Here is a 26,329-nt window from a genome sequence, read left to right on the forward strand (position 1 = left end):
CAGCTAAAAACCTGAATCCTGATTATGCTTAGCATGTAGAAAAATTTATTACCAGGCACTGTTATTAACATTTATTTGTTAAAATATGTTATCAAAACCAAAATGAAATAGTATTTCATTGGTTAGCTTTAATAACTGATAACGATGACCAAGTAATAAGAATCAGTATATTGTATAAGTGATGTAGTTTGGAAAGTGAGGAGAATAGCTGTCAAGATAAACAGTTTAGACTTCTGATGTTTTCTCATTAGTACTACTTTGATGGGGTTTTTTTAAGCAATCATGAAAGACGAAAAAAAGTGTTTCATCTCACACAGAGAAATTACCTCCTTTAAAGCATATTATTTTTTTCTAGTAGTCGTTTCTCTGGTCAAAGTCTTTCTGATCCATCTGTACACATAGTAAAATTTTTTACTTTTAAATTTGTATTTTACATTAGGAAGAAGCTTTCAAGGTCTACGTAGTATTTGTAGTAAATACATATATGCACAAAACAGAGTTTACTCCTAGAAACACACTAGTCATTTCATGTAGGCCTAGTAGTGCCAGCAGGAATCATCACGTATTTAGACTTTTTAAAAGAATAAGCATTGACATGTTCTAGTCCTAAAAATGGCCTGCAAATTAATTTTGTTACATATGTTCAGGATCTATATAGCTGTGCCAGACAAGACTGGCAATGATAGCTTTGTAATTTGTGTAAGCTCTGTCGTACAGAAGTTGTGTTTTTTCAACATGCTGAACATTTATACATTTGTAGTCAGCTACCTTTCCATTTTCTTTAAAGTGATGGTTCCTTTTTTACAGATATATTTATTGTTTAAATGATCTATTAATATCGTGAGTCAGTTCTAGGAAGAAATCAGGCCAGTGCTGTGTGTTGGGGAAAGACTAGACTATAATTCATGAAGTTCAAAGCATCAGGTTGTAATCCTTCAAAACCATTATTTCCTTTGTCTTTTTCAGTTCCTAATGAAAAGTTTTTTCCCTTTCCTCCCTAGGTGAAAACAGTTTTTTCCTGGTAATTTAAAAAGTATGTTTTAAATGACACCATTGATCACTAGAATAAATTCATTAGGCAGGGACAAGTCTGAACTAATGTGGGATTTTTTTTACTGAATAGAAAGGTGTGATATGTCCTGGATATAGTGTGTATATATATAATCCCCTTCAAAGAAAGATAGTTTGATATAAACATGGTTTGAGTCTTTAAGTATATAAACTTACTGAATGCTTTATAATGCATTTCTGCCATAATCTCTTCTCTCATTTCATATGAGTTCAGATACTTTGTGTTTTCTTTTTATTCTTTCTCAATTCTTTTCCAGTTGTTATCATTCTAGCAGATTCTATTCTTCTATGTTATCTTGCTTTCCCCTTTTGACAATATTTCCTGATTAAAACAGAAACTTTGTAATGCTTGAGACAAATCAAACTTCTGAACATCGTATCTAAAAAAGAGGTTGTCGTCTCTGAATAATTCGTCAGACAAAACACTCATGCTTGTCAGAAAACACTATAACTTTGTTATCCCTGAATTCCTTAATATGGACGTAATATGCTCTTGCTCTGTCAATGAAGAGTGGACTTCAGACTTCAAGTATTTTGACTTTTGGGACTTGATATCTGATCACTGTTCAGCTGATGAAGTGGGGTTTTTGCCTATTTACATACTTGTCTTCGGAATACAATACTTTTACAATGATATCTGTGGAGAAATACTTAGTGCTAGTGTCCTAAGATACTTGCTGGAAGGCATTTAATAGTTTTATTAATTAAATCACAACAGAAATATGTGTAAGCATTTAGTTACAAAGACATACATAATGAAAAAAATCAGTAATTAAGTAAAACACTGCATCTTGCAGTCTGTTCACCAGTAAGGGGCATACGCAATAATCAGGAAGAGAGACAGGTGTATAAGTCAGATTGGTTTGAAGATGAGGAACTGTAACATCTTCCTCAAGCACAGCTGAATAACTTTTTTTTTTTTTTGCAACTCTTTCGGTGGTGAATTCTGCAGCCACGGCTACAGTTGAGAAAGCATGGCCCAGCTCCAGCTCAGATGAGAGAAAGCACTTTTGGGTGGTTGGAACCCGCTGTGATAAACTGTGAAAGCAAACAGTGGCACAGGGCAACAGATGACTTGCATTAGGAAGGTATTTATGTTTATATAAGACAACATGTAATTACAATTTTTGGCTGTAAAATGGTGTTAACAGCCAGACAGGTGCTACTGGAAAGTGAGAAAAACTTTTTTTTTCAACATTCCGGAAAATTTACATTTGATGGGATAGTTCTGAAGAAAGCTTGGTTGGGAGCTGTTGCAGTGATCTAGCTTATCTCCAGAGACACTCTTGTATATTTATAATCAAGTTTCTTGGATAAAGAGAAGAATCTAGGGCATCATGTTATATTACTTTTTTAAAACCTTTAATACAACTTTTTGGAATTGGATATTAGGCTTCTAAACTAAAAGCTTCCGGTAATTAGATTTTTATTCTTTCTCCCTCTTTCTCTGTCTTTCTTCTGTTCTCCTCTCTCTCTTCTGCTCTTGTTACAAGTCAGTGACCTATGGCAGTCTACTGGGCCCATAAGACTAAAGAAGTGTAAAATAACTCCATGAATTTACACTAGGGAGGAAAAAATATAACCATTATATATATATATATATATTTCTGTGATGTTTCCAAGAAGGTAGCCTATTGATTTCTTTAAATCAATCTTTGTGTAGCGGTATGATTAGTACCCAGCGATAATATGTCATTAAACTGCTTCCATTTGTCATAAGTTTTAGAGTTCCTTCAGTGTTTTAAATAAATATGATACATATGATTCTTTGCATGTTCATTTAAAACATACATGGTGCTTGATGTCATATAGAAATGAGATTTATTGGGACATTTTTGCTTGGATGATGGTTCATTGAACAGTTAAAAAGAGAAAGCTAGAATGTTTCTATCCTTGAACAAAATTGTTTTGGAGCAGAAACTCATCTCTGGTGCCATCCTGGTACATTTTTTTCCACAGACAAGAAAGCTGCCTGCAAAGAGAGAATTTTTGTTTTTGAATCTTGCAAGGACTTGATACAGGTCCCTTCAGGCCGAGTACGTATTATTCACAGACTGGTGGCCTCTGAGGGTCTCAGAGGTACGACCATTTGTCCTCTGAATGATTCAGTCTAACATTTTGTTGAGAATGGATCTTTCCCTGTTCTGAGTACTGAAGTGAGAAAAGAAAGTATCCATTCAAAACTCAGAGACTCGTTTCCATCTGTCAGCATAACAAATGGCTTTGTTTTTACATGGCAAAACATTTGTTCCTATAACTAATACAGACTAATTGTTTTTTTCATGGATTTTGAAACTGGGCAATCAATTTGACAGAAAATCTGTTCCAAATTGTGAAGTGTGAGGAAGGCTCGTTCAACGGTTGCATCCTTGATTAACCATGAAAGTAATTATTGTAGTTCAAATGTGTTCCAAAGCTTTTCCTTTCTACCTTCTGTCTATTATTTTCTCTCCAAGGAGGCCCAACGTGGGACTGCTTGCTTATGTGCTTGTCTCTTAAGAGATTATTTCACAGAATATAACTTTATTTAATGTTGAAATACTTCTCAGTATTTTCACACAGTTTTGTGGAAGGTGAAGATGGACAGGGCTTTTATTTAGAATTTGTGTGCCTACTCTGTACTTAAAAGCCTAACTTGAATACATTTTGAGCTTGCCTTCCATTTATTTTGTTATTTTGGTAGAAAATTACAAACTAGTGCTTAGGAAGGGAAATATTGAAGAGTTTTGTTCACATTATATCTAGTTTTTCTTGTTACTATTCTTCATTTGCAATATGGAATTAATTTATGGTAGTGCTTGCTTTTGCAAAGATGGAAGATTATAACTTTTGTTTGAAATTAAGTGGATTTACTACATCAATTTTGGACTTGCATTGCAAGGTGCATAAGCTGTATTGTGGAGCTTTTATGCTTCTTTCACCATCAAAATGACAACTAGTGTAAGTCTCTGGATGTATGATTCTGGGAGCTACCTATGTTTTCTACTGTTTCTTAACCTTCAAATCTGTTCACATCTGCAAAAAGCTTCCAAAAACTTTCAATGAAAACAGATTTGGGATTTACAGGACACAATGTAGTGGATACTGGATTTGACTTGCAGAATTTATCCATAAATGTACATTATCACCATGTACATAAGTACAAACTGATTTTTATGGAAAGACCTGCAAGGCAACAGATCTAGTGTTGCATACATTTTGTGTATGCAATCATAATGCAAACTTCCTTCGTTGTGTTACTGAATATGAGCGACAGTAAAGGTAGTAAATGCATGATTAAAACAATGAAGAGATACTTAAATTATCCGTGGTGGCTTGTAATCTATAGAAATCCTTGCTGTGCCTACTAAAGTCTGAAACATCGTGTGTTACCTTTTTTGGAGATAATGCTCATTGCTGCTTTGTGAGGTACATGAGGCTGAAGGAGGTGAACGCTCTGCATTCCAGCCCTGCAACAACTGGACCTCTGGGATGATCGCAATTCCTTCACTCTTTTTCCTCCTCTCTTTTGCATGTTGAAATGACACATTTTGTAAGAGATTTTTTTTAAGATGCGTGTGTGTTTATATGTATTTATATAGGCATGTATTTTTATATCTCAGGATTTATATATGTGCGTCTATATATAAATACAGGTATATACATGTGCATACATACATATATGTGTGTGCAAATGTATGTACATGTCAAGAGCAGTCTACCTCTTTTAAATGGACCAGCCTCACCATAAATGACAGCAGCTGAATGACATAGAAGGGTGACAGCTGAGGCCTCTTGCTAGAATGACAGCCTGTTAATCTAGTTTGGCTTTTGTCCATGTGATGAATTTGTAGCTGTTTAATGCAGGTCATATTTCCTCTCCTACTCTCTGCTTTACTTCTAACACACTAAAAGCTCTTTCAAAGGATTACATGTTAATAAACAGAACTGCATGTTACATTGTAGACCTCCTTGGAATAACTAATGCCAATTTCTTTTGTGTGTTTTTCATGAAATGTTTTTCTTTTGTGATGTTCTGTAATGTCCAGATTTGATAAAAGTGAAGCACACTGTCACTCTGCTGGGGAAGAAAAAAATCAACTTATTAAAGAGGTTTATGTTAAATCCTTCTTCTTTTTTGCATGTTTAGTGTGCAGAGCTTGAAACCTTGTTTGGCCTACATGTTCCTTTCAACATACCACCATAAAGTTGTGGAAGTTGCATAAAGTTGAATACTTTACGTGTTGTCCATAAATTATACTCCTGGTTTTTTACTGAAATTAAGCTTTGAATGGGACGTTTATGAAATTTTTACCAGCTAGACCACTTGAAAGAGTAAATGCTGGTAACTGTCTTATCTCCTTTGATTTAGCTTGTTTGTTTTACCAGTGTTCCTCTCCCTTAGGAACTACCGTTCATTTCCTAGAAAGATGAGACAGACTATTTGTGCCATGGTGCAGGGTTGTAGGCTGAGCAATGAGTAGCTAGAACTAAGGTACCACAAAACTGCCACACTGAGAAGAGTGACTGTGCCCTCTGGACTCAAACAATGTGCTAAACCTTTTTTGTTTTGATAATGAGGACCACCGCTAGCTGTGATGCTCACCCAAACTTGTTGTGTATTTCTTAGACAAGGATGAGTGTTCAAAGGACAATGGTGGCTGCCAGCACGAGTGCATCAACACGGTAGGAAGCTACGTTTGCCAGTGCCGAAATGGATTTGTGCTACATGAAAACAAACATGACTGCAAGGAGGGTAAGTAGTTAGGGATTTAAATGATTGATTATACAACTATCTTGCAGAAAGCTCTCTACAGCTCTCCTTCCAAATAAAAGTAAGGAAAGAAAAAGATCTAGGTTATGGGGGCTTAGACACTTGGGCTTAAACACTTTCCCACCCCCCTTTCCTGTCACCTCTATCCCCAGAATTTGTGTGTGGCTGAGTTTGAGATCCACAGGAATGCAGTTTGGAAAACTTGGGATCATTGTCACAGAGTGCTAAGTTTAACAGTTATGTGAAGTGTAGAACATTTAAGCCTGTGATAGAGTATTTATCAAATGCTGTATTAAAGACAGAGATAGAGTCTCTGGAGAGAAGCCTGGTAAAGTTGCTCCTATCAGCATCAGTTAGTTGCCTTGCAGTCAGGTTGAACCTGCATCTGCCCTTTCTGGTTTTATTTTAGGGGACATATTGGACATATTCAGATAATCTAAATTCCAATCAAGTCCCTATGCATCTTCCTATTTGCCGCTCAAGGTGTGGCTACCTACAAGAAAACAGTAGGCTTTGGGGGGCTTAAGTAGAATTTATATTATCTGCAAATGAACCTCAAGCATGCAATGTCATGTGAGCTACTGTAATTTCTCAAGGCCGTATTCTAGCATGGATTTAATTTGCGAGTGAAGATGTGCCCTTTGTGAATCATTTGCATTTTCACTGGTATTGGAATGATACTTGCCTGCTCTAAAAGATTATTGTTGAATAATTCTCTGATATTAGTAAAGCATTTTGAGATTGTTAAAAAAGATATAAAAATGAAACTAGTTTCTTTCCTTCTTTAAGTATTAGTTCTCTGCATTTATTCACAGAGATGCACTTCCACTGATTCAGTTACAATGTGAATGACTAAGCTGTTCTTGGTACATAGTCACAGTTTAGTCTTAGCTGTTCTCTAGTTGTGTATATGCCCCTAGAAGCTGTGGTCTAGACATATGACGTGGTTTTGTTAAAAAACAAGTTTCTCTTTTAGTGAATTTCCCTGTCAGCTAAAGCCTTCTAAATAACTGCAGTTTTCCTGAAAGCTAGATACATGTTTTGGTAGACATAGAAATGGAATGCGAGGTCATTGATAAGGATGGATGCACGTCTCGCAAGAGCGGTGAACTGAAACAGGTGACCAAAAAACTGCCCAACTAAATATTCCATCCCATTCACGTCATACTTCATGTAAAAGTGGGGGATCACGAGGATCTCGTCCCTTTTTCCTTATGGCCGACATTGGGAGAGGACCTTGCGAGTTGTCTCTGCGAGCTGAGGCCTAGTGGCAGACTGAATCCAGTTCCGGTTGGCTGCAGAGTCCAGTCCAGGACTTCGCGGGGGACAGGGGGTTAACAATACATCTGCCACGGTCTTATTGACACCCTGTAATCAAACCACGACAACATCAAAATGATTGGTCTGTAGCTGCAATATGAAAATTAGTGAGAAGAGAGATAAATAAATTGTTCAAGAAATATAATTTGAAGTTGGAGTAACACGATTTCTCATTAATGTTTATAAATATGTAAAGGGTGAGTGTCACGAGGATGGAGCCAGGCTCTTCTGTGACAACCGATGATAGGACAAGGGGCAATGGATACAAACTGGAACACAGGAGGTTCCACTTAAATATGAGAAGAAACTTCTTCACAGTGAGGGTGACAGGGCACTGGAACAGGCTGCCCAGGGAGGTTGTGGAGTCTCCTTCTCTGGAGACATTCAAAACCCACCTGGACGCCTTCCTGTGTAACCTCATCTAGATGTTCCTGCTCTGGCAGGGAGATTGAACTAGATGATGAGGTCCCTTCCAATCCCTAACATTCTGTCATTTTGTGATATGGGTTTTCATACTTATTTGTATGTAGAATAGGGGGAATAGCAAAATATTTGATTAAATTTTAATAATTACGTATATTCCATTATAATATTTGTTTTCAAAAAAACCCCATTCATAGTAAACAACAGTTTATGTTATACAACAATCAATAAACAAGCATGCTGGGTTAATTGCCATAAAGTGTGTGCCAAAGGGGAAGAACATGATCGTGCACACTGAAGAGCATGCTTAGCTGTCTTCCTAAACATCCTTTCCATTCAGGAGGTCCCCTGACAAAAAAAAAGAGTACTTTTCTGGCTACCTGGGAATGCAGATCCCCGGACTAACTGATGCTTTCACTGTTGGCACAGCTGAATGTGAACAGAAGATCCACAGTCCTAATGGCATCATCACGAGTCCCAACTGGCCCGACAAGTATCCCAGCAGAAAGGAGTGCACGTGGGAAATCAGTGCCACCCCCGGGCAGAGGGTCAAATTGGTGAGTTTCTTCCTACTCTTACTTTTTTTCCTTCCACCAAACCTGCTTCTCAAATGATAATTTAATGATAAGAACCTGTTACTAAACTTTACTATCGGTTTGCAGCCCAGATGTAAACTGTTTTAAAAACCTGTTGACTCCTGCCCATTCCTGGCCAGCTGGGGCTACTCAGTAACATGGAGCTGTGAATTTGAATTTGTGGTGATTGTAAATACTCTGGACAGCAAAGGGCAGGATGAATACTTTCCTCCTGTCAGACTTTACTATATCATTGTTGCAATTCATAAAATTTGCACAAATTTTTGACAAATACGGCAGAGGCAATTTACACAAACGAAGTTAGAAGTTATAAACACACCTTTCTCGACACACCTTTGGCGTTTCTGTTCTGTACTTTTCAAGGAGGAAAAGAAGATACAAAACCCAGGAATCTGGACTTCTTATTTAAAAGTGGCTCCAGATTTTAACATAAGTAGAAGAGCAGCCTAAGCAGACTTATGTGACCTTTGGATTCAGCTGGCTGAAGACAGTGCTGGTGGCTGAAGACAGGCTAGCAGAGCTTGGGGAGCTTTGCCAGTCTACTGAGGTTACATAGCCTCCATATGAAGCCAAAGTCACGGACCTGCCCCAGGGGCTTTTCTGCTTTGAGCTCAGCCCCAGTGTTCCTTCAGCCAGAGTACTCAGAGGACAGCCACAACAAAAGCTGGCCTTACATATTTTTAAATCTGATAAATAGATTTCACAAATGTTTTGGAGCAAATAAACTTAAGAAGAGAGATGTTTCTACTTCAGAGAGGTAGAAGCAAAGCCAATATTGATGCAGGGATGAAAGGGATGTTGTAATCTCATAACTGTTGAGCTTAATCAAAACCATAGCCCTGTTACTGGTGCTGATGTGGGATCATGTATTGATTCCTATTTACCAGAAGTAAAATGGTCAAACTGTTCTGAAGGGTATGGGGGTGGTGGATATTGAGTGGTGTGCATGCTCTATCTATTCAAAGGGTGCAAACCAGGTTTTTGATTCAGGTGGCCTTCCTACTGCCACTTCTGAGCAAGTGTTCTTCATCCTGGCTGAATAAACCAAAAATTCCAGCATTCAGATTTCTTCAGTGAAATATCACATGGTCTATTTTAAAAGAAAAGGTTTTAGAGTCTGAAATCTACTTTTCTATGCAAGCCAGTAGGGTCAATCTACTAAATTCTGTGTGTATAATTTCTTCAAAGTCTGTCTAGGACAGCAAGATGCCGTATCAATAATATTAATAATATTAATATCATGCCTCCACTACGGATAAATATTTTTTTCTTGGACTTTCACACCATATTTAAGTTTGCTCCTCACATTTTACTTGGTCAAATTGAACAAGGAGAGAATCGATTTCTTCATGGTAACAAACCACATGAATTGTGAGACTGTGCTTGATTTTTTGAGAAGGGTGTGTGTACCGAAACGAAACTTTTGTTGTGATTGCTCTCACTCTGACGATCATTGAAAAGTCTCTTCCTGAAAAGGCTAAAGTTAAGCATTTTTTGTAATTGGGAAGGCTATGAAAAAATGAAATGTGTAGATAAAGATTGCTTTGAAAATGTATGTAACAGAGAGAGCAATTTTCATAAGCTAATCAGCCGGATGTTTATAAGAGACAGACTCAAGTGTCCCATTCAGGCAGCTACCCGTAAGTGCCACCAGCATATCTACTCAGTTGAGTGCTATAGATAGAAAGGGCTGGATGTTCGAAAGCTATATGTAACGTTTCTGAATACCATTCCCACTAATGAGACAATCAAAATGGGGGCTGTAGTCATGGTGGGGTAGATATTCAAAAGTATTTGTCCCAGGAAGGTGGAGTGTGATTTAATTATATTTCTAACTTGGTGAAATCATCTGTGAACACTGTTGGCAGCAACTATTCAGTTATGTTTAACTCTAAGGAAAGTTTGTGTCAGTTCTCCTCTTTCAAGTCTGTTCTTAGTCCACTGCTGGGAACGGAAAGCTTTTAAAAAAATTGAAATCATCTCCGTGTCTTTTGAAATATCAGGCATTTTGAGCTTATGAAAGACTTAAGATCTGCTTTTCCTTTAAAAAACCAAATTTCTTTGATTCTCTTTGTAATTGCCAGAATCAATTGCTAGAATCACAACAGATTCAGGATTTTTTTCTTTTCTTCTTTGTGGGACCAAATATAACATGTACTGTCCCCCTGAAGGCTTAGGAATCCCAGTGATAATTCAAATATTAAAAATAATAGGTGTGTCTTTCAGTTCATGGTGTGAAGTGCTTCCTAGAGAGTGATTTTTTTGAACTGATGAGAGTGAACAAAATGGATATCATTTTCCTCTAAAATAAAATGAACTTCTGCAGGCTGCTCCTGGATCATATCTAGTGCTCCCACTGATTCCAAGTTGGCTTGATTCAATTCTATATTTAACTAACTCCCTGACAGTTAGTCTCTCAGCTTTCTGTTTTCTTTTTTTTAATACTTCAGATTTTATTTGGATATAAATGACAACACGTACTTGGCGTCATAAAAGTAGGATGGCTGACTACAATTAAGAGCAGGAGGAGGGACTGCTGTACAGCTGGTTTCACGGCTTCTGCAGTTTCAATCCCTTAATATAAAACCCCCAAACTTTCCAGTGAAATGAACCTACATCCAGAGCATCATGCAACTCTTCACTTTTCGCAAAACAGAAGTGTTATTCTGAATATTCCGGTTCTTTGGGCAAAAGACTTTGTGTTGGCACTTTATACTTCCTTTAGGTCAACTGTTTATATAAATTACCATTACATTTCACACTGACTGGGTTCCACAAGGGATTCAGTAGGTCAGATTTGCTTTCATGTACCAGATAGAATACATAATTGACACATATGCATATTGCCTTCTCAGTGTTGACATGAGAAGAAATTACCAGATATTAAGCTTTAGGTTTCTTGATGAAATTTAGCCCCAGTCAAAAAGTCTTATCTGAAGTCTCTTAGATGTTCCCTTGAAATGAATTTGTTGATACCAGTCCAGTCTTGGAAGACACTATTCCATATTTGAGAAGCAGGTATTAGTTGTATGTGTTTAAACCGTTTCTGTAGGGTATGGCATACACTTTTCAGAAATGCCTTTGGTTGGACACTGAGTTTGAGAAATGTAAATTCCAAAAGTTTTTAATAGTAAGTTGGCCAGACTCTGCTCCAAAGAACTTGCAGTTTACTATTTTTAATAGACCCGAATCTGTCCTTGCAAACTACCATAAGCAATGAGAGAGACTGAGAATCCCTAGGAGCTCAGAAGCTATGATAAATGTTTTGAGGTGTAGAAGAAACATCACAGGTTTGAAATGAAGTAGAGTTTGTGAGCCCCAGTTTGTGTTCAAACTATACCAGCAATTTGAATTTTCTTGGGAGAGCTGAGGACAGCAAAAGAGTGAGGTTTTGTAATGAACAATCAACATAATATTGTTATTTTTCACAATTATTTCACTAGCAAAAATGTGATCGTAGCATGAAGGGTACAGCCTGAAATATTGTTAGTGTTGTAATAATACAAAATAGATCTCTAGATATTAATTAGAAAATATAGCCTTCATGCATAGCCATTCATGTAGAAATGTTATTTTCAAAGGCTTTAGTTGTGGTGTAAGTCTGGAAAAACAAGAGGGGGGTGCATTATGTTTTGCAGATGTTTCAATCAATCCTCAACTATCTGAGGAACCGGTAGTTTCCGGCTTTTTGCTGTTTTGAATGTTCTGTGAAATTTGGAATAATCCTACAAACAGTACAAATTCAAAAGAAAAGTGACTGTATTCTAGATTTAATATTCTCTTATGGGTATTTGTTGGCTATAAGTATTCTAGTCCCTTTCTATATGAAGGGAGATCTTAAAGTTCACTGTCTTAATTGTTATTCCACTTCCTCAAAACCAGTATGTTATTCAAAGCTACGGGCTTGTAGGGGCAGTAATGTTAAATCTGTCGGTGTAACTACATCTACTATGTATTCTGAAACACACTAACAGTACATATGTACCATAGAAGTACGGTAAGCACAGTACTACATCGAGTCATTTTGCCTTCTTTTTTCCCCCCCAGACCTTCAATGAATTCGAGATAGAACAACATCAAGAATGTGCTTATGACCACTTGGAAGTATTTGATGGTGAAAGTGAAAAATCACCAATTCTGGGACGCTTATGTGGCAATAAGATACCAGATCCTCTTACTGCTACTGGAAACAAAATGTTTCTCCGCTTTATTTCTGATGCATCAGTTCAAAGAAAAGGCTTCCAAGCAATGCACTCTACAGGTCAGAAAATCAGGGTGTACTCTACTAATAACTTCTCCTTTGTTCTTTAGTGGAAAATTCTTTTATAAGAATGGGATGAGCCAGCAGATTAGACAATGTTACAACTAAATCTAATGAAACCTTAAGAACAGTAGGAAAAGTCTGAGATTGCAGAAAGTATTTTCTAATATTTTAGACATTTCTTTCTCCTTCTCTCTCTCCCTCATAGGTAAGCAAGTAAAAGATTTTGAAAGAAAATCTGATAAAAAGAAGATATTGGCATAGACAATCAAAGAGATATTAGCATTCATTCCACTAGTTTGCAAAAGATTCAATAGCTTGTCATTGTATTTGTAATGGCAATGCTTCACTGGGGCATATGATGCACTTCCATTACTTTCCTGTTCTAATCTAAACAAAAGCCTGGCTTTTGTGTAAACAGCTATTACTTTCCTGTAGAGCTAAAAAGTAGAGACAAGCCGAAGAAGAATAAGAAAAAAACAATGCTGAAGACTTTCTTAGGACTTTAGGAATATAATCCCCTTCATATTTACCATTTAATTTTGTTCTTTGGCAGAAATCACTGAAATTGCAAATAGTGTTTTGCAATTGCATTGTTAGATTTCTTGGACCATTTTCATAGCGTGTACATTATGTCCCCGATGTTGCTTGGCTTGCAGTGGCCCCTAGTGCCAAATCTCTAAACTTCCAGTGCCTGCTGTAAGACGAGGGGTTTTGAGTGGGTTTTTTTGGTTGTTTTCTTCTTAAGCCATGTCTGTCTGTACTTTCCAGAGTTCATTCTTATTCATCCTGTATTTGGCAATAAATATTAATGCAAAAAATATTTATAAATATCTGTTCTAGTAGATAAGTTTTACTGACAAGTAACAGTTATTAATAGAAGATAGTAAAGAAGATTATTCACTCTTAACATCATTTGACATTAGCCAGAGTATTCATCAAGTTGATGAACAAACAAATCCTCATATATCAGCGTTAGCATTTTCTCTTTTTTTCCCCTTCTGCTTTGTTAAGAATGATTCTAAAGCTTTATTAATTTAATTTCCCTTTCAGAAAAAGACAGTAGGCCACAGTATGTGAACTATTCACTTTTTATGATCTGGGCCTGGAAAGTAAAATTTTAGCTAGCTGTAATTAAATTTGTTTTTCTTGTGGCAAATCCTATTTTACAAGCATGCTATTGTTTGCCTTCCCTGCCGCAGTAATCCCTTCCCTTAGATGGAAAATTAGATAACAATGGTAATAATTACTCATTTTTAAATTCCCTCAGGGTAAATAGGTGAAGGTCAGAACTCTTGTTAGAAACAGGTGTAAAACTACCATCTCATTTATTCTTCTCACTTTCAATTTGCAGAATTGGAGCAGTCACTATGTGAAGGAAGTTCAAATGTATATTCCCTAACTTTTAAAGATTACTAATTATGTTATGACTTATTGGATTTATCTGCTGGGTTTTATGTGCCTTAACTGTAAAAACTTTCTTTACATGCACAATAGGGCTTTTCTGAGAAACTCCGAAGAATAAAATCTGCCCAGTTTTCGACAATGTTGTAGAAATTATGAAGTTTGCCTTCTTAAGAGAGGACATTTATTTCTGTCAACTGCTGTTACACAAACTTCCCACTAAGTTGACCAGCGCATCACCAGCGTGTGCTTTGAGGTAGCATTAGGATGAGAGACAGCTCAGATCTTGCAGCCTTTTGCAGCAGTCTTGAGCCAAACACAGATGCTCCGTGGGAATTTTAGCTTTGTGCTTTGAACACATGTAAATGAATAGATATCTAACAAGTGTATAGACAGTGGATTGTATTTCCCTATTTTACTCTTTCGAGCGAACAATAATTGACAGTGCGCAACAGAAGTAGGCAATGTTGCGCTCAGTCCTGCATAGCTGTGCAGACAGCTGAGGAAGCTGCTCCCTTCGCTTATGCCCTGTTGACAGAATTCGCTCAGGAGAAGGACTTGTGTAATATAGCAGCAGTGAAAGAGTAACTGGGTGCTATGCACAAAGGTGTCTGTTCTACTGTATTCCTGGCATATTCATGATTTAATGGCCTCTTATTCTATTAGATCCTGATTTGGTTTCCCTTCTGTGACACTTTTTGGCATGAAATACTTTCTGAATTCCAAATTTCCATTGAATATTTCAGAAAACAGGATAGAACTGTGGCATCAGAGGCAGTAAACTTTCAAAAAATAGATTGGATAGAAAGGCTCTGGGTGGAGCAAAACTTATAAAATGCTGGGTTTAGAGTGGAACACAGATTTAGAAAGAGATCCTGTTATATTTTCCCCTCTTGGAAAAGGCATAACCCATCCAGAAGGAATTTATAAAAATGCTTCTGATAGAACCTTAAACATCATTGTTGAGGGAGTGATTTGGTTGCCCTAACACAGGCACCTAGTTCCCTTCTGGAGGGACTCGTTTATGGTACCTGGCCTCCAGCCACTGCTGCAGGAGGTTGCCGGTCTGCTGAATGCTGTAGGTCCAGTTCCGATCTGTCAGCCCTGGGAGGATGTCTGTGATGAATTTGGACATCTCAGATATCACTCAGTTTAAGATTCTGTATTACTTCCAAAATGACTGTAATAATTCAGTATGGCAATGCTGAATCAAATTTATGATATTGTTTTACTAGTTCACGTACTGCACATTTAAGCTTTTCCCATCTGTCCAGCTTGTTAAGCAATCAAGAGACTTCTGCTTGATTTGCTTGCACCTACAACGGAGCAGACGTAGCTGCTCAAGGGAAAGCGTGATGGGTGGTACAGCTGGGTTAGTTCTGGTATCAAGCCTGAGCAAGCAGTGCTGCGTGGCGCTGCTCTGGTCTGTGCAGCCCCATCACAGCCTGTCCCACACATCCTAATGCAGCGCTGTATCATGCAGGCTGGATGTAGACTTTTGAAACTACAACTTAGTCCTTAAGAAATTGAAAATTTGACTTGTAATTTCTGAAAATGAGACTTTATACTAAAATATAAGGCTGTAATCCATGGGAGAAGGGCAGGGGAAAGGAAATTGCCATTTTCTGTGTCGTTAGTGTGGCTATAACTCTCCTTTAAGCTCCTGTCCACTGTAGCAAGCAGAGAAAAAAAAGTGCAGACAGTTCATTAAACATTTTCTCCTTACCAGCTGTACGCTGTCTGAAGCAGGGCGATGTTGGCAACAGTCCACTCAAAAAAAAAAAAAAGGAAGTAAATGAAATCAAGAATAGGAAAACCAAAACAATACAATACAAAACAAAACCACAAAGAAAAATAAATCAGTATATTAGAATACCAATGAGAAAGAATTGTTTGACCTATCTCATTTGATAAATTTTCTTTATCATGTGCATCTATCTGTTGTTTAAAAGCAAAAAAGTTTTGAAATTTCAGATTAAACAACAGATCACACATAATGGATTACTCTACTTACATAATTTGTATTTCCTGTTTTGATTCCCTCATTTCCTTATTAAGAAAAAACAATGTGTTTTTAAAAAACAAGGATTTGCTCATTACTATCTTCAATTCCCAGCTGAAATGTGACTCCTCACAATATAACCTTGCAATTGCTCATGTTTAGTGTGGGTGGAGTCCATGACAATGAAGCAAAATTCAAAGTATCCCTTCACCGAAACTTAGAAATGTTTGCATCTTGCAATTTGTTTCAGGTTATTGTAAAATGATCAATTTATAATATCTACATTTGATGAAAATGCAGATAGATTTATCTGATCATTTATTTATAAAAATTGGACCTACACTTGTGAATCCCAGGTTTTGGTTCAAGCTCATTTGCACTTGATGCTTTTATGAGTGCTATAAGGGATGGTTTGTTTCTGATGAGAAAACAAAATTAATTATGCTGTTTTCAGTGAAATATTTGTTCCTGTAAAGCAAAAAAGCCTCCACCCATCTCTTTGACACATAACAGACAATGCATTTTTTTCTTTTAAGTACGGTTTTCCATCTGTTGTTGGTTGCATTGTAATAGCACTTTTAATTGGCAAATGCATAGCATCTATATATTTAAGTTACTGTAGAAGCTAAATTCAGTGGCTATTTAGGATAGAATGCTAGTTTTAATTATAGCTGCTGAAAATATTTAGGAAGGGTAAAGTACTAGCTACCATATATATATATATATATATATATATATTTTGTTCAGTGCATTTCCAGCAATTTCTGTTCTCCAGCTAACTAGCTAAAGAACAGCTTATTCAACTATATAATGAAGTTAATTCATAATTAAATTATAAACTTTTTGAGCAGTTATAAAAAAACTCTAAAGCACCACATGCATTTTGCTACTGTGCACAAATAGAAATTTATACTGAAATAATGGGTTTGGAATAAGGCAGGGATCTCCTGCTCAGGACTTGCCTCAAGAGCAGGCTTTAAGCTACAGGACTTCCTCTGGAAGTAGCAGCTTTCTCCTGGCCACAACCTTTTGCAGAGAAGGACCTGATCACATCCATGAACTATGCAGCAACAAGCCAATGGGCTTGACAATGGTGTTGAGTATTGAGCTGGGTATCCGGGCACCGCATGGGGTTAAAGCTGGCACTCCTGTGAAACATAAGTCTTTTGCACTTGATCGCTGGCTACATATGTACTAGAGCTGATCCTCCCTTGCCAATTGCAAACGGTGGTGTTAACCCACCTGGAAATGTTGTCACCACTGAAATGTGGATGCCCCACTTACAGTGCTTGCCTTGATGGCCATAGGCACCTGTCAAGTGCCTGCCCAAAGGACATTCCTTATAGCTTTGGTGTTCCCTGTCTTCTTGTCTTTCACTTGAAAATTAGAAAATGTACCTGTAGTTATAAAACATAGTTTATATAAGAAAAACTCAGAATGATGAATTTGTATTCATACTGGGTAGTACTTCACTCTACACCTTGTTTGAGTGACCCGCTTGTGGCATAAAAATGCACTCAGCTGAATAAGGCCAGGCAATTCTGAAAAGAAAATGCTAATTGGCACTGAATAATCTTCATCCTTTTTTTTTTTTCCTGCCTCCATTTAGAGTGTGGTGGTCGGCTGAAAGCTGAAACCAAGCCCAAAGATCTGTATTCACATGCTCAGTTTGGTGATAACAACTATCCGGTCCAGGCGGATTGTGACTGGCTCCTGGTGGCAGAGCGCGGCTATCGAGTCGAGATAATGTTTCAGACTTTCGAGGTCGAGGAAGAGGCAGACTGTGGTTATGATTACGTGGAGCTCTTTGATGGCCATGATAAGACAGCTGTGAGGCTTGGTCGATTTTGTGGATCTGGGGTAAGTAACCAGGTACAACAAAAAGAATAAGAAAGACAGGGCAGAGGAAGGAAAAGGTCAAGAAGTAATGAAGTTCACTTACTACACCCTGTAATGAAGGTAGTTGATTATCTGCCTCAGATTTTTTTTTTAATAGAAATTTGCAGGCTTGTAGCACAAGCGTTCCCTTGAAATATTTTCAAAAATGAATATTCTTATCTAGGTTTTGACCAAACTGTTGTAATGTTATGGTAAGCTTTAGGTAGCTGACAGTGGAGTGTTTTATCAGCATCCAAAAAAAAAGTTAGCAGATTTTTTACCTTACAGAGAGAAATGCACTGGTGTTGAAAATTATCACATTACAATTCTTTCAATTTGAATGAAGAAGTCACATTTTACAGGGAGAAGGGCTCTTGAGAAGCATTTATAATATGCTCATCTATTACTTAAATCTGATTTTAGGAAAAAAAGTGCTCTTAAATTGTGTGATCAATATGGATCTTAAGAAAACTCTGTCATCCCATACGCAACTCAGACACATTTAAACTGTGAGGCATGGAGGAAATTACCCAGGTGACAACCTGAAAAGGATGTATTCTATTTCTCCTTTTAGACTTGCATTGTTCTGTTGGCGACCTGCCTTGTGAAAGCTGGTGCAATGATTCCACAAGTCCTCATCAATTCTTTATATGTGTGCAAATGGAAGCGCACTTACTTTCATGAATACATCTTTGCCTAGAAAAGATGTTTGAAAGACTCTGCGTGAGATTATAGGGTCTTTTAATTAAGCATGTGACACTTTTGATTCAGCCACAGTGCTGGATCAAACATTTCAGTCATTCAGATGAGTTACCTGTGAGATGGCTTAAATGCTTTTAGGGCATTTTTGAACAGTTGAAGTTGCAGGAAAGGTGCTACCACTGAACTGTAGAGAAATGCTACAAATGAGCCCAGCGTCTACTAATTTACACAAAACAGTACTTTTCTTTGCAAGTTGCCCTATTTTAGAAGTTGGAGGGCAGCAAACTGGAGAATGGTCCAACCTTGGACTGATTTTTTTTTTTTTTTTTTTTTTTGCGGGGGGAGGAGGTGGTGCTGGGTTTTATTGTTTTGTTTTGGTTTTGGTAAAATATAGATGAATGGCTTCAGTCACTTGTATGACTCCAGCAGAACTATAGAAGGCATCTGGGATGAACAAAGAACTAGGAGCTTTGTTTTCTTTGTCTCATAAGAAAAGATTGCAGAGATGCTCCGTACTAATTGTAGAAGTTAAATCATATTCAGAAAGTATGATGCCACATTGATTTATATTGTGTGAAAAGATGCCTTTCAGGCCCAGAGCTCAAGACTGAAAGAGTGCACATTAATCAAAAGCAAAAAGTTATAACAGATAATTTAAAAACTTCTGCCAGCAGATAAAAATTCAAACATCATGATTTAAGCTGACCTCCAGCTTTAATGAGTTTAGATTGTCATGTCCTCAATCTGCCTCAAAAATTCCTAGCCTATAGTTGAGAGCTGAATGAGATAGAAGTATTCTGTCTGATGATGTCAGATGGCACCATGTGAGACCCAGTGGAATGACATGACAAGGTGTAACAGGAAAAGAGAAAAATCCATATGAAAATATGAATGAAGGGGATAAATACACAGAGTGGACAGATAATTTATTTGTTTATTCATTTCTTTTAGCCACCAGAAGAAATTTATTCAGCAGGGGAAGCTCTCTTACTTCACTTTCACACCGATGATACAATCAACAAGAAAGGATTTCATATACGATACAGAAGTATAAAATATCCAGATAGTGTGCACACCAAAAAATAACACAAGAACCTCTATGGCAGAAAAGGAGAGTGAGAAAGAAAGGACGCACAGTGGAAAGGAAGGAAGACGTGTCTTTTTTTTTTTAAACTGAAGTTATTAGCACAAATGTTTTCTATCAGTTCAGTTGAAATGAAGACTTATAAGACCAGAGACTGAAATAAAATTAAAAAAAATCACCTATCCCAGTGGAATAGTCAAGATGATGATGTGCAGGCTCCACACTTGACTATCTGTGCAATGTGCAAAGGACTTTGCGTGCAGGGAGAATATAGTAGCTTTTATTAATGGTTTGACATTTGTCATAGATGCGTGCAGATTCAATCAGTTGGATTCAGGGGAAGTGACCCTGCAGACCATTTTTCCTCTGACAATTGTATCCTGTTCAGGAGGGAAAAAAAAAGCTCTTTCAGGTCACACACTCAAAATACTGTCCTTATATCTAGTTGCTTTGAGTTCGCATCCTGCATACGGTGTGTACAAGGACTTGGAAGAAGATATGAAATGGGAAGGTCTTCCTGCATTGTTCTGTATTTTTTACAATTAGTCTGTCAGGTTATCAGTGTTTTCAAACTGGAAAATCCTACTTCTGAAACATAACTGATCTTTAGAGTATTTTGTTTTACTAATGACTGAGAAGTCTGAACTGTTACATTGCTCATCACTGGTTGACCAGTTACTAGTTGACTGAATTTGAACAGTGTAAGCATCTGAAAATGTTTGTTTTACTGGTTAAGTAAGCTATCTCTGATGATGTGCTCTTATTTTGCACTGAACATAGAAAGAGAATGAGATGAAAACGTGTCCCGAATCAAAATCTGTATCCATGAGAAACAGAAATAGTCAAGAATCACCTGAAACTCCTCCAACTGACTTTATTTTCAGCAGTACCTTTGGAACAACTACTAAGCTTAATTTCTTTGGATCCTTTTGTGAATGAGCTAGTTGTCTGGCTTGGCTACTCAGAAATGAAGCTGCAGTAGTATCCAGGAGGGAGGTTTCACAAAGAGGTTTTTTATCTGGGTGTTAGAGTATCTGTGATGGTGAAAAAAAAAACCAAACCAAAACAGACCCAGGATTTGTTTGTTATCGGAAGTGAATTCCTATGGTGCTATTCCGTGAACATTAAAAACAAACTAAGAAGTTTTAGACTTTTGAGCCAATAGCTTGCAGATCATGAATGTCTCACTACGCCTGGCTGCATCTGGAGAAGGAAGGCTTTACTGCTCCGAGGGAGAGTGGGTTGCAACAGCAGCGCTAGTCCTGTGGAACAACTACTATTATTGCCTTAGAATCCTCGCACACGGTCAGACAGATCTTCCTGTAGATACACCTCTAATTTGATAAATAATTCGATGACTCGGACATCTTAGCGTACGCTAACAAAAGGATCTTCAAGCGAAAGCCCCATCGGCAGAGTGAGATCATCTGCTGTAAATACAGTGACTTGCTTTTGATGTAGAGATATGTTACGTTTAGAACTGAGATATTGTATGTGCTTTAGGCCAAACATGGCTTTAGTCATAATGTATATGCATTATGTAAGTATTGTATGAATGAGTGCTCCAGGGGAGTGAGAGGTATTGTATGGATGGAAAATTGAATTGTTTCTTTATGTGCCAAGTTCTATCAGGACCCTGTTTGACTGTAGCAACTTTTCTTTAAAGGCTTCATAGACAGATAATGAGGACTTCTGGTTGGCAAGAATCAAGATTAAATGAAGTATTATGTTTCACTTAAAAGAAATATTATTTTGATATCCTTTGATGTAAGTTGCTACTCAGATTAGCTTAGTTTCTGTTACCTTACTATGAACATACATTGGCACTAATAAATCTGATCTTTTTTTTATAAAAATAAAAACCAAATGTCTGTATAGGTGTCTTCGGTTGTTTTAACAGCACTATTGCTGCTAATATATTACCATTCTCCTTTCCAGACAGTTTATGTGCGTGAAGTTCAAAAACTGAGTAACTTCTGTGTTTTTATAACGCTGCTCCACTGTTCTTTTGTTTGGCTTGTTTTTTTTTCAGGGTGTTTTCACAAGAAGTTAACTGCGAATATTTTCCCCAAGGTCTTTTACTACAAAATTCAGGCAGAAATATTACTATACTTAAAGAAAAAAATGTATTCTTAACCTTGATATATAATTTATCAGCTGGGTGGAATTCCAGTGCTCGAATTTCTGAGAGGAAAAGCAAGCAGCAGCAGAAGCAGTGTCTTCCTGGCATGGGTAGTCAACAGGAGTTGGGAAGTCTGAGGCTGGGAGCAAGAGCAAGTTTCCATGTTATCTTTTTTCCACTTTTCTGTTCCATTCTCCTCTTAATATTATCTCCTTTCCATTTACTAAACAAAATATTTTAAATCTTCCTTTTCTCTAAATCTGGCTTTTTTATTCCTCTCAGGGTTACTATAACAACAACAGGGTTGAGCCAAGGTTATTATTTTTTGGAAGGGTTAGTTGTTGTTGTTGATTCCTGCAGGTCCCTGTATAAGTCCTACTGTTCCATGTTAAATAGTGCAACTAGAATAGTCAGGAAAGAAGGTTAGACTGGACAAACTGAGGGCAAGAATACTATACAGTGTATTTCCAAGACCCTGTGGAAGGTGATTCTTTGCTGTCATATCAAAGTATTGCTTTTGAGCACAATGTGTCTGGGATTATTTCATGTGGAATACGTAGAAGTTGGAAGAGAGTTGCCATAACTTTGAATACAAAGTTTAATTTTATTTCTCTAATTACTTATTCCTTTGTAAATCCCATATGCTTAAGAGTGGCGAAAATGAAGAAGGTGTTCCTAATGATTACCTTGACGATAAATGGGACATATGAATCATATCTTTGCATTGGCCATGATCTTAGTCAATGCCTCATGGTGCTGTCAGGTGCTATTAAAAACATAGTTATTTCCAAATCCTATGAAGTTTATCCTGACATAACAGATGTCACATATTCAGCGAACTCTGGACGTATGCTTTATAAGTAGCTTAACAATAAGAAAACAATGAAAAAACATGCTGATGAAATTGTGAAAAGCAATGTGAGTTATCCCAAAAAATCTTTGAAATGGAGAAATTTGTTCACAACATATTGAGTGAAGATCTTTCCTGTTGAGTAGTCAACAAAACAAGACAAAAAATCCAATGCACTAGAGATCCAGCTTTGAGACCTGGTTAAAATGCATTTACTGGCAACACTTCCAGCAAGATGAAGATGATACTTATTCTGCTCCCTATTTGACATAAACTTTCTTGACTGTGGGTAAGTTACTGGATTCAAATTAATTTCACTGTAACATGACATGAAGTTTTCTTCTCAGATACATAAAGAGCTTCTGACGTGTTCTGAGTGTTATTCTTTAGTGTTGTTAAATTCAGCACAAAGTGTTAAGTTGATAGAATATGCTGGATCTGTGTGGCTGACTGGCTCTTGAAGAATTTAAATCTTTAGCAGAGCAAATTCTGTGATCAATACCATGCTCAGATAAGAAGGAAGGTATGTTTGTGAAAGGCATTTCTTCCATCCTTGGGGAAAAAAAAAAGTATAAAAATCATCGGTGAAAGTCAATTAGAATGTCTACATTACATAAGAGCTGTGAAGGACTATCTGAAGTGAATGAAGTAAGACAGGTGTACACACAGCAGATATTCTGTTCTTTCCTGGTCCTTTGTTATAATCTGCGACATGTTAATATTTGAGTAATCTTGCCTTACTCTGAGAGCCATGAAACAGCAGGTTGACCTCAGCATGGATGAGAGCCAGATCAGATCCTTAACATAGTATTGCAGCGTTACTTTTACATTTAAAGCAGATTGCTTTTGAACCACTGTAAAAAATTAGATTAGTTGGGTGGAAGCTTTATCCACCTGGGGAATCAGTTTTGCACCCCTGGCAACGTAGTAAAATTGCAAGTGGCACACCTAATTTGTTATAACGGAGGAAATTATTGTTGACCTCACAGGCTGTGTGCTGGGCTAATTCTAGCTGTGTGCTGCACCACCATAGAGTGTGGTCACTGCTGAGGCACACTGGAACCTTTCTTTTATAATTAAGTGGTTCTGTTCTGCCAAAATTTACAGATCTCAGAGTTTAGGGACCTGGTATGGGTATGTAATTTCAGGAAAGTATCCAGTCTTAAAATAGACCTGACCAGTAACCAGAGGGGAATTTTCCTTTGACTTCAGGTCTTAAATTGAGTCCAGATGAATAATAGGAGGAGATGGGTTTTATCACAATAACATATGTGATCATGCAGATTGCCACAACTTTATCTAAGGACTGGCTCTTATTTTGATTTTATCATTGATTATTATGATTTGATTATTAATTGATCAGTCAAAAAAAAAGGGCAGCAAGAACAAACTAAATGCCTGGAAAAGGAAAATCTAAAGATACCACATGTAAAACTACATTACAAAAAAAGTCATAGATGTAATCTCCAAATTCAACACCGTTAACTGTATTGCTTTCACTTACCTGAAGGAAGACTTAGATGATTAAATACATCAGTTACTGAATTTTTCAAGCAGAGAACTGAAGACACCCAAGGAATTACTTCCTTTTGGTTGCTAATGATGCATATCTTGAGTAACTACCCCTTTGTGAGAGGGAGTCACCAGGCTATAGCTCTTACAGGTTATTTTTTTCTCCTCTAACATTCTCAAGTTTTGCTGCTCTAAGATGCATACTTGGGGCAACAGTTTACCTTATTCTTCATGATCTAATTCAACTAATCAAAATAATACACAGCTACTTGATACAGTTGTTTCATGGACTCAGAGTGAATGGAGCCTGATTAAAACAACAAGAACAAAGGAAAACGCATTTTGCAAGTTATTCCTGATTAGTAAATGTTCTCATTTCTCCTTAGTTCAAAGTTCAAAAATTCTGAGTTCAAAAAGGAAGCAAGCTGTTGCAGTTGCAAAAAAATATTTAGGGTATAGTGGTATTGAGTGAATAGGGAGAGGAAACATTAGGAAGGCTTGGGTCCCTCTATTTTGATTCCACCTCTGCAATTGTTTTCTCTCATGTTTTTTACTTGTAATCTGTCAGATCCCATCCTAATCCAAGATTAAGTGATATGACATGTAGAGATAAAGGTAAGTTTTTTTTTTTTCTTCAGTGTAGTGATTCTTCCAGTATTGTGACACCTGATCAGTGACTCTATGGATATATGTTAGTGTTTACCATGTGACAGTAACTTCTGAAATACAAATAATACTAACAATCTTTAGGGATGTATAGTCTTTTAGGGAATGCTCAGTGACCTTTCTCTCCCTCCATGGTAATGCTAGAATCGATGCTTTCTAGGCACATGTCGAGTAAGTGGCCACACAATGAAATGCAATGAAGTTATGATGGAAAAAGGACATTTTGGCTCTCACACAGCATGTGATTCCCACAGAGGTGGCTGAAATTGTTTAGAGCATGTTACAAGAATATATGTAGGAGTAAAAGAATGAATTTGAACAATACGATATATAAGCTGAGTGTGAGGAGACCTTTTCTGTGTTGGAGATGGAATAGTTTCCCAGGGATGATAGTCCCATCTCTCAAGTATGAGGAACTATATTGTGCAGTGTTGTCTAAAGGAGCAGGAGCAATACTCAAAGGTGCTTGTCAATTATGAAGCTCTGTGTTCAAATCTGTGCAAAACATTTGCTATCTGATCATTGAATGTAATAGTAATAACAATACACTTCTGTAATTAAAAGACCTGAAGTTAGTGAAGACAAAAGCACTTTTATTACAATAGATAGAAAACAATAATGACTTACATCTGCAACTTGGATATTTCTAGTGAAAATTCTGCTGTAGAATCTTAATATATAGCTGGTGCTGACAGTTATTAAGATGCCTTTACTACACTGATGTTTTGAAGATTGGCATGGCCAAAAGCTGATTTCTTTGAAACATCTTGGCATATTAATATGCTTGCCTTTTTAAATATTGTTGCTATCTCTTTGTATGATCACAATAGAAAGAATTTTCATCAGTAAAATCCTTGGCTCTGCTATAGAGGAAGACCATACGGAGGTGAGAATATTATCTATTGTTACTTAAAAATTCTCATTGTTATGGTGTCAGCAAAGGGAGTGATATAGCAAAGACACTGAATAAAACATCTTTTGAATATTTCTAGATAATCACAATAGTAAGTCAGTTTTTGACCTTTCAGTGTGAATCTTCCCTTGAGATTCCTGCATCGACACAGTATTTTTTTAAAAGGTGCAATTTAGAAAGACAAATCCTGAGTTTTCAAGGTAAGTTTGACTTGTAGGAGTATAGAAATATTTTATTGCTAATCTGAGTTTAAAACTGTTTAAAGAATGGCTGTTCAGTTATATTGTTGAAAGGATTTTCTAAAAAATTTATTTAGTGGGGTTTTTAATGCTATAAAGGAGGATCTCATCATATGGGAAATTGAGTGCTAGATGAACTTTGTGTGGTAATGTACCATAATACCTATTAATGATGGAGGAGGGATGGAGGCAACTCTTAATGTTGTTTACAGAAAATCTGGCCCATAAATTCTGTTTTGCAGAGGACATGTTTTTATTATGTTTATGTATAGGCAAAGTTTTGCAGAGAATGTCTCACAATACTTTCTCATCCTCTGAATTTGCCTGTGAAATATGCAGTTAGCTTGATGAAATCTTTGAGATGAATGACACAAATTAAGTGCCATAAGGTATCAAAAACTTTTATCTAGGCACAATTCAAAACGTCCGTTAAGAATATGCTGTTCTTCAATTGAACACAAAATTTTCCACAGCAGTTTTATCTTAAAAGATCTTTTAAAATTATTGATGCCTTTCTCTTTTAACAATTTTAT

At 36.9% G+C, this 26,329-nt stretch overlaps 1 protein-coding gene across 2 annotated transcripts in view; it reads left to right on the plus strand.

Moving 5' to 3' along the window:
- Window positions 1–21,312, plus strand: part of TLL1 (tolloid like 1) — a 134,910-nt gene extending 113,598 nt beyond the window's left edge. For both annotated transcript variants that reach the window (XM_065633325.1, XM_065633326.1), the window contains 5 exons: window positions 5,681–5,806; window positions 7,997–8,124; window positions 12,211–12,424; window positions 17,440–17,690; window positions 19,362–21,312. In XM_065633325.1, the coding sequence (XP_065489397.1) occupies window positions 5,681–5,806; window positions 7,997–8,124; window positions 12,211–12,424; window positions 17,440–17,690; window positions 19,362–19,496 (854 nt within the window). In that variant the 3' untranslated portion in view covers window positions 19,497–21,312. The remainder of the gene's footprint in view (window positions 1–5,680; window positions 5,807–7,996; window positions 8,125–12,210; window positions 12,425–17,439; window positions 17,691–19,361) is intronic.
- The last annotated feature ends 5,017 nt before the right edge of the window (window positions 21,313–26,329 follow it).

The sequence above is a fragment of the Caloenas nicobarica genome, chromosome 4 (genome assembly GCF_036013445.1).
Source record: "Caloenas nicobarica isolate bCalNic1 chromosome 4, bCalNic1.hap1, whole genome shotgun sequence".
NCBI classification, from domain to species: domain Eukaryota; kingdom Metazoa; phylum Chordata; class Aves; order Columbiformes; family Columbidae; genus Caloenas; species Caloenas nicobarica.